This window comes from Lotus japonicus, chromosome 2 (assembly GCF_012489685.1).
Source record: "Lotus japonicus ecotype B-129 chromosome 2, LjGifu_v1.2".
NCBI classification, from domain to species: Eukaryota; Viridiplantae; Streptophyta; class Magnoliopsida; order Fabales; family Fabaceae; genus Lotus; species Lotus japonicus.
In genome coordinates, this window is record NC_080042.1 from 74603927 (window position 1) to 74618995 (window position 15069).

The 15069-nt window shown below is 35.6% G+C and overlaps 2 protein-coding genes across 2 annotated transcripts; one reads left to right on the forward strand and one right to left on the reverse strand.

The window, feature by feature from the left end:
* Positions 1-1065: 1065 nt before the first annotated feature.
* Positions 1066-4511, reverse strand: LOC130739522 (F-box protein At3g56470-like). Its single transcript, XM_057591844.1, has 2 exons — positions 4406-4511; positions 1066-2693 (listed from the first exon to the last, which is right to left on the reverse strand). Exon 2 carries the CDS (start codon positions 2690-2692, stop codon positions 1289-1291), a length of 1404 nt encoding a protein of 467 aa, XP_057447827.1. The 5' UTR covers position 2693; positions 4406-4511; the 3' UTR covers positions 1066-1288.
* A 3111-nt stretch (positions 4512-7622) lies between these two features.
* LOC130739523 (LEAF RUST 10 DISEASE-RESISTANCE LOCUS RECEPTOR-LIKE PROTEIN KINASE-like 1.2) lies at positions 7623-12978 on the forward strand. Its single transcript, XM_057591845.1, has 4 exons — positions 7623-8442; positions 10868-10906; positions 11242-11493; positions 11579-12978. Exons 1-4 carry the CDS (start codon positions 7665-7667, stop codon positions 12562-12564), a joined length of 2055 nt encoding a protein of 684 aa, XP_057447828.1. The 5' UTR covers positions 7623-7664; the 3' UTR covers positions 12565-12978.
* Positions 12979-15069: the final 2091 nt, after the last annotated feature.

Here is a 15069-nt window from a genome sequence, read left to right on the forward strand (position 1 = left end):
CGTCCTAAGAGATTTTTTCAGTCTTCTAGGGGCTTGTGACAGGGTGACCCCTTTATCCCCCTATCTTTTCATCTTGTGTTATGGCTTAACTTTGCACGCTCAAGAGTCAAGACTGAAAGGCTATTCATGGAGTAAAAATTGCTATATAAGCTCCATAGATCTCCCACATATTTTTCACTGATGACAGTAATGATCAAGAAATGAAAGCCACTCTTCATATTCTAACAAAGTACCAACAAGCGTCAAGCCAACTGACAAATCAAAACTCTTTTTTTGGCGAAATGTACCAGAAGATAAAAAACACGCACTAAAGGTTTAATTGCAGATTAAGGTAGTTGATTGTCATTCCAAGTACCTAGGCTTATAGACTTTTGTGGAAAGATCCAAGCAACATGTGTTTAGAATCATTCAGGAAAGACCCTTTCCTGAATGAGAGATTCTTGTCTTTAGCTTATGGAGAGGTTTTAATCAGTGGCTCTAGCGATCCCTACTTACATTATGGGGGTGTTCTCTTTATCGGTTGGTTTTTGCAATCATATTGAGTGCCTGATAAGCAGGTTGTGGTGGGGGATTAAGTACGGGGAGAGGAAAACTCATTGGATGAATTGGAATTGTTATGTGCGCCTAAGTAGGAATGGGTTTCAAGAGTTTTAAGGATTTTTAGTGATGCTTTACTTGCCAAATAAGGGTGGAGGTTTGCTACATGTCTGAATTCTCTTATGTCCAAGTGCTTTACTGTCTGAAAATACACTGACTATCTGAGAAACATATGGTTATTCTTTGTTTTTGAATAATCATATTTTGTAAAAAAAAAAATTACACGGATTTCGATAAAAATTACTCAAATTTGGTTGCAAATGTTTCTTGAAATCACTTTTCAATATATATCTAAAATCACTTTTTTAAACTTAAACAGGCTAAAAGTGTGATAGCCTTTTGGTTGGAAGGATCAAAAGTTGTTCATTAGAAAAGAAAAATGCAACAAAAAAATCTAGCGAGAGTGACAGATAAGTAATTAAATATATAAACAGAATAAACTCGATGACAAACATATCATAAGAGGAATTTACCAAAATAGACATATCATAAGAGGATGTGCAATACCAAAAGAAGCCAAGTCCACTGACTGCTCATGTGTCTTCTGATTTTTCTGAAATTTTTACACAACAACTTTTCAATCAAATGCTCTCTTGAACATTGATTATAAGCTTTTCAAAATACAAACATCCTAATAAGGACAAAAACTATAAGTCCACATTGCATCTATTTCTAACATAGGGGAATGAGATTATCTAGTTGATATCACAGGAACATTTCTGTAACACCACCATGAAGGTGCAGTAAGCCAGGTATATGCCCAACTGTGTATATCACCGTGGTAGAAAAACGGCTCACCATCCATATTGTAAAGTCTGAAATTTCCCCAATGACCTCCATCAGTCTTATTTAAGCCAAGACGAAGTGATATCCCTTTGAAATGATCAGAATCCCACTCATTCCACCAAGGAGCAGTTTGATCATTGCAGAAATATATGCTGTTGCTAATTCCAACTCCAAGTTCCTTTGCAGAGAAGGATGCTGAACTGCATTTTCCCAGAAATATCATTTGATCCCCCAAATCCTCAACCTTCTTCCAAGATGGCTGACAATAATCCAATGAATAAACCTCGAACTTTCGAGTCTCGAGTACCACACCTGGTTTGTTGCTAAAATACCTATGCACAAGCAAAAGCTTCCCAGAGAACTCCACAAGATATTTTAAAAATCGACTGTTATCATCACCCTGTACTAGCATCCCTTCTTGGAACTGTATCTCAGGCCCTTTTACTTCATGAAACTGCATTTCTATCTCAGAATCCCCTTGACTAATGCTAGAGTAGATGCTTTTAACATCAATTTGCCATATGTTGAATCCATCACCCAGGAGATAAAAACTTCCATTACATAATACAGCGTCCTCAAAAGGTTCACCTTTTAGTTTATGTTTACGCCATGATTGAGCCCCTGGAATCCAAAACGCCAGCTCCCGGTGCTGGCTGTGTAGAACCATACAAATGAAGTTATTCTCAGAGGGAAGCCCTGAGAGCACCATTTTATGGTAAAAGTTCCACATTGTAGGAAGACTAACTTCACTTCTTGAAAATGGATTCAACAAGTTAACTTCAAGTTGGAAAGTATCCAGATTTTTCACCAATATCAACCAATCACGAAATGATCCCCAACAATATTTTCCTTTCACCTCTGGTAACTCCAACTCCCAAATACGATTCTCCATTATACTGATACAAGTTCTAACCTCTTGGTTCTGCTGACCTGATACCAGAAGCCAAGGAAACCCATGCCTCTGGCTCTGCCAATTAGGAAGTTCTTCACCAAGAACAGAATTCCAACTCCTACAAACCTTGCTGAAGGATAAACAATCAATAAAACTCAGCTTTTCAGCAACCATCTCAAGTACACCCTGAGGGAGACTGGACCAATCTACATAGTACTTATTTTCCAATTCTCTTTTTCTGCCATATCTTGTTTTTCTGCGTTTGGCAATAAACCTTCTCTTGATAGCTTCCAACAGAAAATAAGGGGTACTTGAACCACCTGCATATCCCCTTTTCAATTTTCTTTTTCTATTTCTTATTTTCATCCTTTTGGCAACACTTCTTCTGACGATAGCTTCCAGCAGAAATGGACGCATCCTGCATGATATGGATGATGCATCAAATATACAATGCAAAGATTAAGATCAGCTAGTCAGGCTTAACAGTTTTCTTAGGATGGAAGCTTTTACCAAGCTTAATGGATTTGGAAATACACTGAGCTTCGGTTAAATATCATTATTTTTCCATAAAATTAACGATTGTGCTAATACATATAATCACTATACCAGTCCTTATAAAACAATCAGAAAGGATCCGATTTCATATAAGATATCTCAATGAATTTAGCAAGAGTGACATATCTAAATATGTAGGAAGTATACTAACTAACCATAAGAAAATCAATTTATAAAACAAATACTCATGAGTACATGAGTGTTAGGGAAACCAATAAACTATTTAGATTAGAAGAATGATATATAATGTCATTAACTTTTAGCAACCATGGTTATCTGAACCAAGACTAACTCCTGGCAAACTTCAATTTACAACATCTTGGATATTCTATTCTTTTTAGTCCATCATCACAATGTCACATGCTATTTTCCTAAAAGCTATTTGATACATCACTCAAGATTCAAGACATTAATTAGCAATTCCACACAGCAGTGTGAAGCAGACAGCCAGCTGGCCGGCCTTAAAAGACATGTTCCAAGTTAGTAAGTCATCATCTAGAACAGTGAAAGCTTGAGTGCCAAACCACAAATAAAATAAAGAAAAAAAATATATAACAGAGCTGATAAATGCACACAGAGGTTGTTTGAACAGAGAGTAAGCACCAGACAGGAAAGAAAGAGTATGGGGGAGATTGAAGGTGCCCAGGGCCACCAGTGACAAGTAATGGTTTCAATGGCTGAATAAACTGCCCACAATCAGTAGGCATGAGCTCCTGAGGGTGGACAAGATGAATACATACATGCATAGTACAAATGTGAATGATGGTCAGAAATGAATGAGGGGAATTGGTTCTTATGCCAAATATGTCTAACAAATGAGGAAAACAAAAATTTAGGATAGGAAAAGTCAGGAAATGGGGTTAGTGCAAATATCCATGAAACGAAGCAACTTTGGCTGCTAATTGCAGCTCAACGTAAAAGTGCTCCACGACTTGAGTTTGGTAGTGACATTCAGCTGCAATTGATAGATAATAACCCGGCTCAAAACATTTGTAAATTTGGTAACCTATTTGCATTTTCTAGAATCCTTGAACAAAATGATGCAGAAAGTATCATAAAGTTATCAATTATCATCCAATTCATCAAAAAGGGGGGTAAAACTTATACAAGGGCTACCACCTAGTGCATTAACTTAATACATTCTAAGTAATCAATTATTCTGTCAATGGTTGTTTTGTTTACCACAATACAGGGCCATTGTACTCATAATAACAATAAACTGATGCCAATATTGGTCATCAAACATGCTATTTATAAACCAGTAGTACTCATATGGTTAAAAAACTAGTCTAAATCTAATAAAATAGTAATGCCAAATGCCAAAAACACAAATAACATGAATCAAATGTATACAACTTGTCTGAGACAATCTGATTCAGGTATTGATCATGTTGAAATTTCAGTTTTCCACTTTCCACAACTCAACCTAAGAATGCTAATACAATAAAGAACTGCAAATGTTCACTCGCAAACTCGGAAAGCAAACAAGTTCCAATTTTTTTACAGAAAACACTTGTGGGTAAGAACAAGTAGAGAAAAATGCATAAACTGAAAAACCCATCAACAAAATTAAACCTTTTGGGGAAAATCTTCAAGGAAATGGAAAAACCAAGCGAGAGATGAATAATCGCAAACCTGGCACATGCAAAAGAAAAGCTCACAAGTAAGCGGAAGCAGAAACGTTCTGAATACAAAGAACCTTTTTTTTGTTATTTGTTTTTTTTTTTGGGCAATTTATTTATTATTTCTTATTATTATTATTATTATTATTATTATTATTTTTTGGTCTGAAAGTTGTGTATTATAGTTGTTTATTATTATTTGGTAATGACCAATTTAATATTAGAATAATATGTTGGTCTCAGAATAGAAGCTGGGCCTAGTTCAAGCCCAATTCATGTCTTTATTAGTTTAGTGACAAAATATACTGTCATTATTAGTTTGTTTTGGATCTTTTAATTTTTAAGTGATGCATTTTTTTTTTTGATTTTTTAAGTGATACTTGTAAGTGTTGCTCATTCCACATTTCATCACTATTCTTCTATTATTAATAGGATCAAGAGCCCTCTTCAGCATCATTATGTTGTTTATCTTCGTCATTTGTTTCGTAAAGGTAATTCAAACACATAATATTTAGCTAAGTTTGATGCCTCTACTTCGTTTCGTTGAGGGTTTGGTACGATCCACTTGAGGGTCTTTCTCCGTTATTGTTGGTGCTGCAATTTTTTGTTTATTTCCCTTCTAGTACCAAAAAGAATTTTTTTTATTAATTATAAAAGCTATTAGAAAGTTATTTTATCTATAGCATTGGTACAAATATTTTTGACACCGTTTAAACCATTACAAAAGATCTAGTCCTCTTATATTTATTATATCATAAAGAAATACAAATAATTGAAATTATTATTTAATTATGGTCAAATTATTTTATTTTTCATATTATGACATTTTAGTGCCATTCACCGACATGATATTTTTCAACCTTGTTACAAAATCAATTTCAGACCTACATTTGGACTCTGTAAAAGAAATTGTGAAGTAACAGAAACGATTAATTAGTGATCAGTTTGAAGTTTTGAACTTTGACTCTGGTTCAAATTGAATTAACATTTCATTTTGATGTTTGGTTTTGCAATTGGGAGTCACGCGAATTGAAATATAAGTCTGTATTAAGTGGTCCAGTCGTGAATAACTTTAGAAAATTCCATTTAGACTCGGTGCAAGTTGACAACAAAAAAAGACTCATAAAGCATATTGGTTTAGCTTTTACAATGGATCAGAGTTTTGACTCTTGACAAATGTTATAATTTAATTTATTTATTGATTTAGGAGTCATTTGGAGTAATGGTGATTTTTTTTCAATGTATTTAACAAATTTAACAAATATGTGTTTTAAGTGAAATGACTTTCTAAACTCAATTATAAAATAAATTTAAACAAATTATTAAAACAAAACCTCCGCCTAAATATTTCTTAAATAATCTAGTCGGCTTTTCTTCATGGTCCTTAATTTCGGGTCTGTGTGGCTTTGCCAATACTATTGCGAAAATACAATCAGACAACAAGCAGCTCAACTATACTGAATCAAAGGAAGAAGTCGTGGGAGAAACGGATGAAAAGAATGGCAAAGAAAATTCATATAAAGTTAGTGATCGAATGCAAGATGAAAGAGTTAGTGAAGGCAAGATGAAAGAGAAAGTAAATGTAAATGCATAAAAAATATTTTGTAAAACATCTTCTAGTATTCTTGACAAAGTTTAATTTTTTTCAATGGGGCATAAAAATGTTGTCTATCTCTAAATTATGGAATTAGGCTAAATATAGGAAAAATGTTCAAGTTCAGGTCTCAAAATTCATACAAGTGAAGATTCTCCATCATGTTGGGCCAAACCTTCTTATAAAGAAGACTCATTTTGTCTCTTGGGTTACTAAGGATATTGACACTTCCTCCATTCTAAAATAGTAAAATGGTTGTTGTTTAAGATTATGAACACAATTTATAACCTCATTAAATTGATGTAGAACTTGACTAAAACGCTTTTATTTAAGCCGAGTTATATGAAGGAGAAAGAATGATAGTTTTTGATTAAGTAATTTGTGAAAATAGTGACAAGTGAAAATAGAAGGTGGTAAGTAAGAAATATAACATTAAATGATGATATAAGATGAAAAGAAATGTGATAAATTGTCTGGAATTTCTAAAACAACAACCATTTTGAAAATATGTTAATTATTAAAACAACAACCACTTTGAAATTAAAGAAATATTTTATTACAGGATTAATTGATTAAAGGTATCATGCTAACTAATTAATTTGGAATTACCTTCATTTGATTTAATGAGGGGTTTATGAATGACTAATTGGGGATTACAATTTGGCCCATAACCTTTTGCATGCCTTACTTGGCCGTGGCCTTTTATAAAGGGTGGTGAGTGAAGTTCAAGTGTTCAACCCTCCTTTATACCGAGTTCGGAGGTTCTAAACTTAGGAGATATATAACCCTCCAAATCTTAAGAATTTTGGTTAAAGGACTTGAAGTCTAACCCTTCAGTCAATTCGGGGTTTGAAGGTTCCAAATTTAGGAGATACTATAAAAGGAAAAGAAAACAATTTGGAACCATAGAACGTGTCAATAAAACAAAAGCTTTTGTTAGGTATTTGAAATAGACATTAGTGCTTCAGCTTGTCATGAGTAGCACAACAAGGGCAGTTCGGAATTTCTACAGTAAAACTCATAAATCTTCCTGTCCTTTCTCAATAACAACAAAAAAAATCAACTTTATTAAGCAGTGGACAGGATGGCTCATTGCTCAAGTATTCCTAACGTTGTAAGCATTGCAACTTGAAGACATCACTAAAGTGGGTCAAATTGTTCAACTTGGCTAGGATGCCCCATTCACCATAATACCACCATATAGCCCTCAAATGGAGATTCATTCAAAAGTCTAAGATATGGGACAGGGAAAGACAAGTAGGCTCCTTTATAATATAGTCTCGGCTCGTGTCACGTAATCATGTTAAGTAAAATATCGTGTCTATCTGTCTTTTCATAAATATTTAAATGAATCTAATCCATTTAGTTTATTATACAATGAAAAATATACACATAATTTCAACATGAGAGAATTTAAACGTGAGAGTGAGATGTTGCGCACATCCCCTGTAAGCACTCAAAATCATGCAAAATGCCGCCCTATTAGACCTTAATTGCTCGTCAACGTTAACGTCCCATGTCCTACCTCACATTTTAATATTATTATTCATCTTTTGATCCACTCCTTCAATCTCTCTTCCCACACCCTCCTCATCTTGAAAAGTGAAAAACATCCTAAATGAAACCAAAAACTCTCTTCTCCACGCTCCTCAACCCACCCTGTTCTTACCCTTTTTATTCATACATAATTTGCTTCTCTATCCTGTCCCCAACCACTTTCTCTTATGTGGATCCGAAGTTCCAAGCTTGTGAACCAAAGTCCTGTGGTAATGGCCAAAACATAAGCTACCCCTTCTACATCACAGAGAAGCAACAACCCTTTTGTGGGAATCCAGGTTTTGAGCTCACTTGTGGCAAGAATGGTTTCCCAAATTTCAACCTTATCAACATCCAATATACCGTCCAAGAAATCTTCTACAACAACCAAACACTCCGACTGTCCAACCCTGCATTTTCAGAGTCAAACGCCTCAGCATGTGTTGCTCCAACCCAGAACCTCACAGTTGGGAAATACAGGTTTCAAATTGTTCCCAACCAAAGGGATATGTTGTTGTTCTACGGCTGCAACTCAACATCGTTACCTGGGTGGATGAAAAAGCAAGAGATTGTGTGTTCTGCAGAAAACAGAACGAGTTCCGTAGTTGCCTTCTATGAGAAGGGTCAGAACTTGAGCTTAGGGTGGGAGAAGTGCAGGGGTGGAGTGGTGAATGCAACGGTGGAAGATGTTGAGAAAGGAGGGGTAAAAGAGGCACTGAGAAAAGGGTTTGTGTTGAAATGGAATGCATCTAACTGCAGCGAGTGCAAGAACAGTGGAGGAAGGTGCGGGTTCGATTTGGATCCTCAAACATACGCTTTCAGGTGCTACTGTCCTGATAGAGTTCACGCTGTAAAATGTGGTAATTCAAGTTAGACTCATCTTTCATTTTCTCAGTTTTTCAAAGTTTTCGTCATATACGGTGACTAGATAAATAGTATATTAGTAGGTTGATTTGATACAGCATGCTATTGAAAATAGTTGGTGGACTGGGCGGGACATAAAGAAGATTATGTCCCGCCCAAAATGAACAATAAACCATTGACGATAGCCAAGGCGGGAAAGGCAACATGACGAGCTTCATTGCCCTCCCTTAGGTGATGGACCCACAAGCCAGCTGGAAGATTCCTTTGGATTTGTCTTATGTGTACGGGGATTTGGGCCCTGATTGTCAGGCCCAAATATAGGAAAGATCCATATCATGACCACCCCCTCTATAAAAGGGGAGGTCATCCACTTGTACGGGACCAACTTTTTCAGCATTAATGAGAATATTCCTTTTATGGTAGTTTTGCTATTTTAGTGCTCTGCTAGGGTTTACCTTTTGTCTTTCTCTTACATAAGCTTGCCCTAGTACAGAACAGTTGGTAATTTATAATTATAATAGTCAAAGAGCGCTAAAAAATATGTTTAAACAAAACGTTAACCGGATATTTACATCTCATCTTATGTCGGTTTAGGCCACATCTACGTGTGGCCAAAGTTCTCTCGAGGTTTGTCGTTCATGGTAGTCCTACTCGGCTCGAACATAATTGTCTCAGTGGAGAGAATATATGTAGTTTAAAAGAAAAATTCTATGAATGGAACTTTTTTGGCTGTTACTGTGTTTTATTTTTCCACATAATCTATTATAATATATAAAGACCAAAGCTCAAGGATATTTCAGCTTTTAAAAAAAAATCCGCCATAAAAACATTTTTTAGCATTTCCACTTTTTCTTCATTTATAATAGTTATCAGTTCTTTGTGTTCCATTTCTATCTATTTTCTTTTATTTGAGATGTGTAAGTGTGTTGTGTAAATATATTTTATTAGAGAAGTTTGCTACTTCTGCAATTAAGTTGTTAAATTATTCTCTGTTAGGCTCTTAAAATGCAGGTATCCTCACCTATCAGAAAACAGATTTGCTATCTATATAAGGAAAAAGATGTTAGAGTAGTTAGGGCGTAAATCTTGACAATTGTGTACATATCATATGCTTCATTATATTTTCACCTTCATATATTGATTGGAGTATATTAAAATCTGGAAAGTACTAAAGTTTTTCGTCCTAACAATAGATTTAAAAAGTGTTAACGTCCTTTACATTAAAAAACAGAGAAAAGTATTCCTGACTAGAAGTTGAAGATAAAATTTCAATGAACTCCATCCAAGGTAAGACTATTTTCCATCATGGTGTTAGTCTAAGATGCTAAAAATTGAAGGGAGGAGCATTTTCTAAATTTCTGACTATACACTATACAGTGCCAATTGAATTTGACTTTGGAGAACATGTAGAACAAGTTGTACATAAGTGTTTCTTATTTCTTAAATAACATCATATCATAGACGCGTTTTCTCCTAAGCCCCTTGATTAGTATGGAGTCAGTGCTTGAATTCTAACAGCCTAAAACAACGACCTTGACCTTCCCCTTAACATCTTTTTATTCCTTATTTGATTATTCTAAGACGATGATACATTTTAAAGGATACATTCTAGAGTTATGGCTGTAGGGGGTTCTGTGTACGATTTAACAAACCTGAAATCTCCAACAAAAGATTGAGATCGTCAACTGCAGCGTTGATACATTTAAGAGAATAGTGTCAAAAAGTCATACTCTTTAGGCTGCTAAGGCAATAGGCAAAACTCAGATTTAAATTGGACTCACTTGAACCCAGATTTGTCCTTGCATGGTTTCCAACCCCACCTGGCACCTCTAGTCTTCCATAAAATTCATTTCAACAAGTCTTCCACTCACTTTCAAAGTCAAATTGTGTATCAAGAAATTCAAGTTGATTTCATATTGTGAAGGAGATGAACATAACAACTAAGACAAATTGATTTAGAAAATGAAAATGCTATTTGATTTCATTAGCTTTTCTCATGAAGTGGGGCTAGTCACAATGACTCCAGTTTATGGATTTTTCTTACTTCTGAGATGATGGGGGGAGAATGGCAGCGGTGATGTGGGAGTCAGCAAGGTATTGGACGACGTAGCAGCAATGAAGGCCGTACAAGCACTCTTTGAGAGCTTAACTGAAGTAAAGCTGTGAAGAATAATTCTTGTTTTTTAACTAATGTGCCAATTCTAAGTTACTCTTCTTTTGTTTTTAGTATCTTAAGTAATTGCTTCTTGGCTGATTTTCTTATGGATCTTGAACGACAACATCTATGTTTTTACTTATAGGCTGTTAGATGCTTAGCACTAGAACATCATATTTTTCCCTGTATATTTTTATAATTATAATGACATTTTTAGTTTTTAAACTTCAATCTGAATTGGTTTTTTGTTCAAACTCCTGCTGCAGGGGCAAACAGGTTGAACAAGACAGAGAAGCTAGGCATAGGTAATATACACCTTATGCATAATATTTATTTTCAGCGTATGCCACTTCACCTTTATCTTCAACAAGTTACTTCATCATCTTGAACAATCTAAAGCATCTTATGAACTTCAATATAAAAACCCTCATTTCCAATTCTTTCTTTTGGAATGATGAAAATTGAAAAGGTTTTGATTTATGCATATAATTCTACCAAATACCAATGCCATATGTCTATATGGACAGTGATCAGAATCATGTACTTCAATAGGAAAAGTACAAAAGAAAGTATAACATCATCCAAATCATTGAGCTAATATAATCTTCTGATAATATTTTTATATGACCCCTTTACACAGGTTTAGGTGTTGGACTCATATGCATCTTGATAATTGGCTTGCTCCTTCTATTTTACAAGCGAAAACATGGTTCCTCAGGAGGTCAATTTCAAAGACAAAATACTTCCTCTAACTCCCCCAATCCGGAGGCAGAAAATGTCATGGTCTACTTTGGAGTTCCCGTCTTCTCCTACAAGGAGCTTGAAGAAGCAACAAAGCATTTCGATCCTTATAGTCAAGTTGGAGATGGAGGCTTCGGGACTGTCTACTATGGTAAACACCAATACTACCCTATAAATTGAAACTCTCAATTAGTGTTCTATCTTGTTGTACTTATGCTTAGATCTTTATAACAAAGGGAAACTTCAAGATGGACGGGATGTTGCTGTCAAGCGTTTGTACGAGCATAACTACAGACGAGAAGAACAGTTCTTGAATGAAGTTAAGATCCTCACCCGTTTGCGCCATAAAAATCTCGTGTCACTCTATGGCTGCACTTCACGCCAGAGCCGTGAACTGTTGCTTGTGTATGAATATATTCCAAATGGCACTATTGCTTGTCACCTCCATGGTGAATTGGCAAAGCCTGGCTCACTACCATGGCCCATACGACTTAAAATTGCCATTGAGACTGCTAGTGCACTGGCGTATCTTCATTCTTCTGACATTATTCACCGTGATGTGAAAACTAACAACATCCTCCTTGACAACAATTTTTGTGTTAAAGTTGGAGACTTTGGCCTTTCAAGACTATTCCCCACTGATGTAACCCATGTCTCCACAGCTCCACAAGGGACCCCGGGTTATGTTGACCCGGAGTATTACCAGTGCTACCAGCTTACTAGTAAGAGTGATGTATTTAGTTTTGGAGTTGTACTCATTGAGCTAATATCATCTAAGCCAGCAGTTGATATGAACAGGGATAAGGATGAAATCAACCTGTCAAGTCTAGCCATAAAGAAGATTCAAGAAAATGCACTGAGTGAGCTGGTTGATCCTTCTCTTGGCTTTGGTTCAGACAATGAGGTTACTAGGATGATAGTTTCGGTGGCAGAATTGGCTTTTCAATGTTTGCAGAAGGACAAGGAATTGAGACCTTCAATGGAGGAAGCCTTTGAGGTGCTGAGGACAATTGAAAGTGGGAAGGATAAGCCAGAACCAGAGCATCTAGAAGAAGATGTTCATAGTTCTGGGGCTTCATGCAGTAATGTACATCCACCATCGCCAACCTTGCCCGAATGTGATGAAGTTGGATTAGTGAAGAACATGAAGCCACCTTATTCACCAATATCAGTTACTGATAGCTGGGACAGTAAATCTACTACACCTAATGTCAGTAGTTAATGACTTGGCCTATTGTCATTTGTTGTTGATAAGCATTCTTGCCTTATCAGCTTTAGGCTCATCCACTTTTATAGTAATTTATAGGATGCTTTTTTTATAGGCATAGGAAGCTTATATTATGCGGGCATATAATAATCATGTCAAGAGTTGAGAGAATAAAACTTTGAATATTCAGAAGACAAGGAAAAGAAAAAAGTTCTTGGGATTAGGGAGCTAAATCTAGTCTTTATTGTGGAGCATAAGTTAATACAAAGATGAAGACAAGTAACCAGAATGGAGAGAAGGCTTGGAGACTTGAAAACATCTAGGTCATACTATTCTTGATCATGAAAAAGGATTCTGTTTGTAAGCTAAACATTCCTTGTTTAAGGGACTCAGTTGAGTGGGGAAATTTAAAGTTGAAGTCTGATTTAAGAGAGCATTCAACAAAGGGACTTGTAAAAATTAAACTTACAAATTTAATAATCCGCGGAGTTCAAAAGGTTTCCCAATACCTCAATTCATTTAAGCATGGGGCATACCGATTTCCTCATTGTTTTAAAACAGGAAGTGTAAGCATCATATCACTTCATTATCTGTTTCAACACCATGAGGATCAGTCCACAACATATCAATGAGTTTGGAACAATTAAATTTAAAAAGGCATCTGAATCTTAGTTCTTTCTTTTGCTGACATTACTCTCAACTTGCAAGGTGGTTGGAAATGTCTATAAGGGGTTCTAAATTATAGTCAGTCGTGGGTTGGCACAACTGGCTTCAGGTTCCGGGTTTAGCTCTCACCTCCCAAAGGTCGAGGGTTCGAATCCCTCTGGGGTCAGTAAAATCTCAATTGGTGGGCAACCCTCCTCGGGGAGATCCCTCGGCGCTCCTTCTAGGAGTGGGTCTCTACTGGCCTCCCCAGCATGCCACTGACGCCCTACCCGGTAGTCTGGAGGTGCTTTCTCTCCGTTCTACCATTTTTGTAACAAAAAAAAATTATAGTCAGTCGGGCTGTTGTGTTTGGGTCTAAGTTTGATTTTATCTGTTTGCTTTTGTTATTTGCTTTGGTATTGAGTTGCTTTTGTTATTTGATTGGGCCTAAGTCATTTACATAGTAGGGTTGGTTTATTATAAATTGGATTACTATCGTTAGGTTAGAGTATGATTTAAATATTAGAGTTTGTAAACGATTTTTCCCTTGAAAGGGTTTCACCGCTAAAAAGAAGGTTTTCTTTCTTGTTTAGGATTGTTTTCGTCTATCCTCTCTCTTCATCTTTTCTCGTGTTTGTTTTCTAGCTTTATATATTTAAAAAAATACCAAAAATATTCCTATTGCTCCCCCTTTTGCCTTTTGTTTTCAATTGGTTTTTCCAAATCCTAACAAAATGATGCAATTACTTATGAAATTTATAATGAGTCCAAGTTCACTTCACTTTCGAATGAAGGTCGCAAAGAAGATGTTGTCAATATGTTATACACCTCTAGTATTAAGCTTTTTGAAAGCATAGTCTCTATGCTAGATGCTTTGATGTAAATGAATGTGAATGATGTTAAGAATGCAAATTTTGGCAAAGGCTTCCGAACAACTAGGCACTAAATTATCACTCAACTTTGTGAACGAAGATGGCCACTGCACGAGGAGAGGTGAGCCCTCAATACAGGTGGATCTATGGGTCCTCACCATGTTGACCTAGTTGCCTCCTCCAATGCAACCGCATGGACACTTGGGCACTTGCTAGTTAATTTGTTCATTCACCCGATTTGCTGCCTACAGTGGGATCCTAGAGGAGATGATTCTGTCTACTATGTAACTTGCAAAATTTTATTAGCTTCCAACCTTCTTGTTTAAATCCATTAGGAGTTTTCATGTATAATCTCTCTTCATCTTTTCCCTTATTTATTTTCCAGCTTTATATATTCAAAAAAATAATATAAAAAATATTCTTATTGCTCTCCCTATTGCCTTGTTGGTAGTTATAGCATCTTTAACCATGATATTCACTAAAGTATTTACATTTTACATTTTACAACTCTCAATAATGCCACATCATCTACATCATTTTATTAATGTTTACTTCAACCCAACAACTCTTAAAAGTTTATATAAAAAAATTATTTTATTAATTGCAAGTTTTATTTAAACATTTTACATTAAACAATAATAAATGCAAACACACTTTTCATGACTAAGTTGAGCATCTACTCTCACATACCTTCACTAGCCATGTTGGAATTAAAAATATGCTCTAATGACAATAGATATTGGTGGGAATATGTATTTAACATTATATACTTCCATTGGAGATGCTATTAGGTTTTTCCAAATCCTAACAATGTCCCACCAGACCTTTCTTTCCAAGCCAATTTTCAAGAAATAAATAAATCTTTCCAAGTAGTTTCTCTATACACTAAAGAGTAAAGACAGTCGTAATTTGAGGAAGGAGATAATAGAGCTTATTCTGGCAAATTAATTGAGAGGTTGTGACAAACAATTGAAGATATATGCAACGTGGTATCTAATTGGTT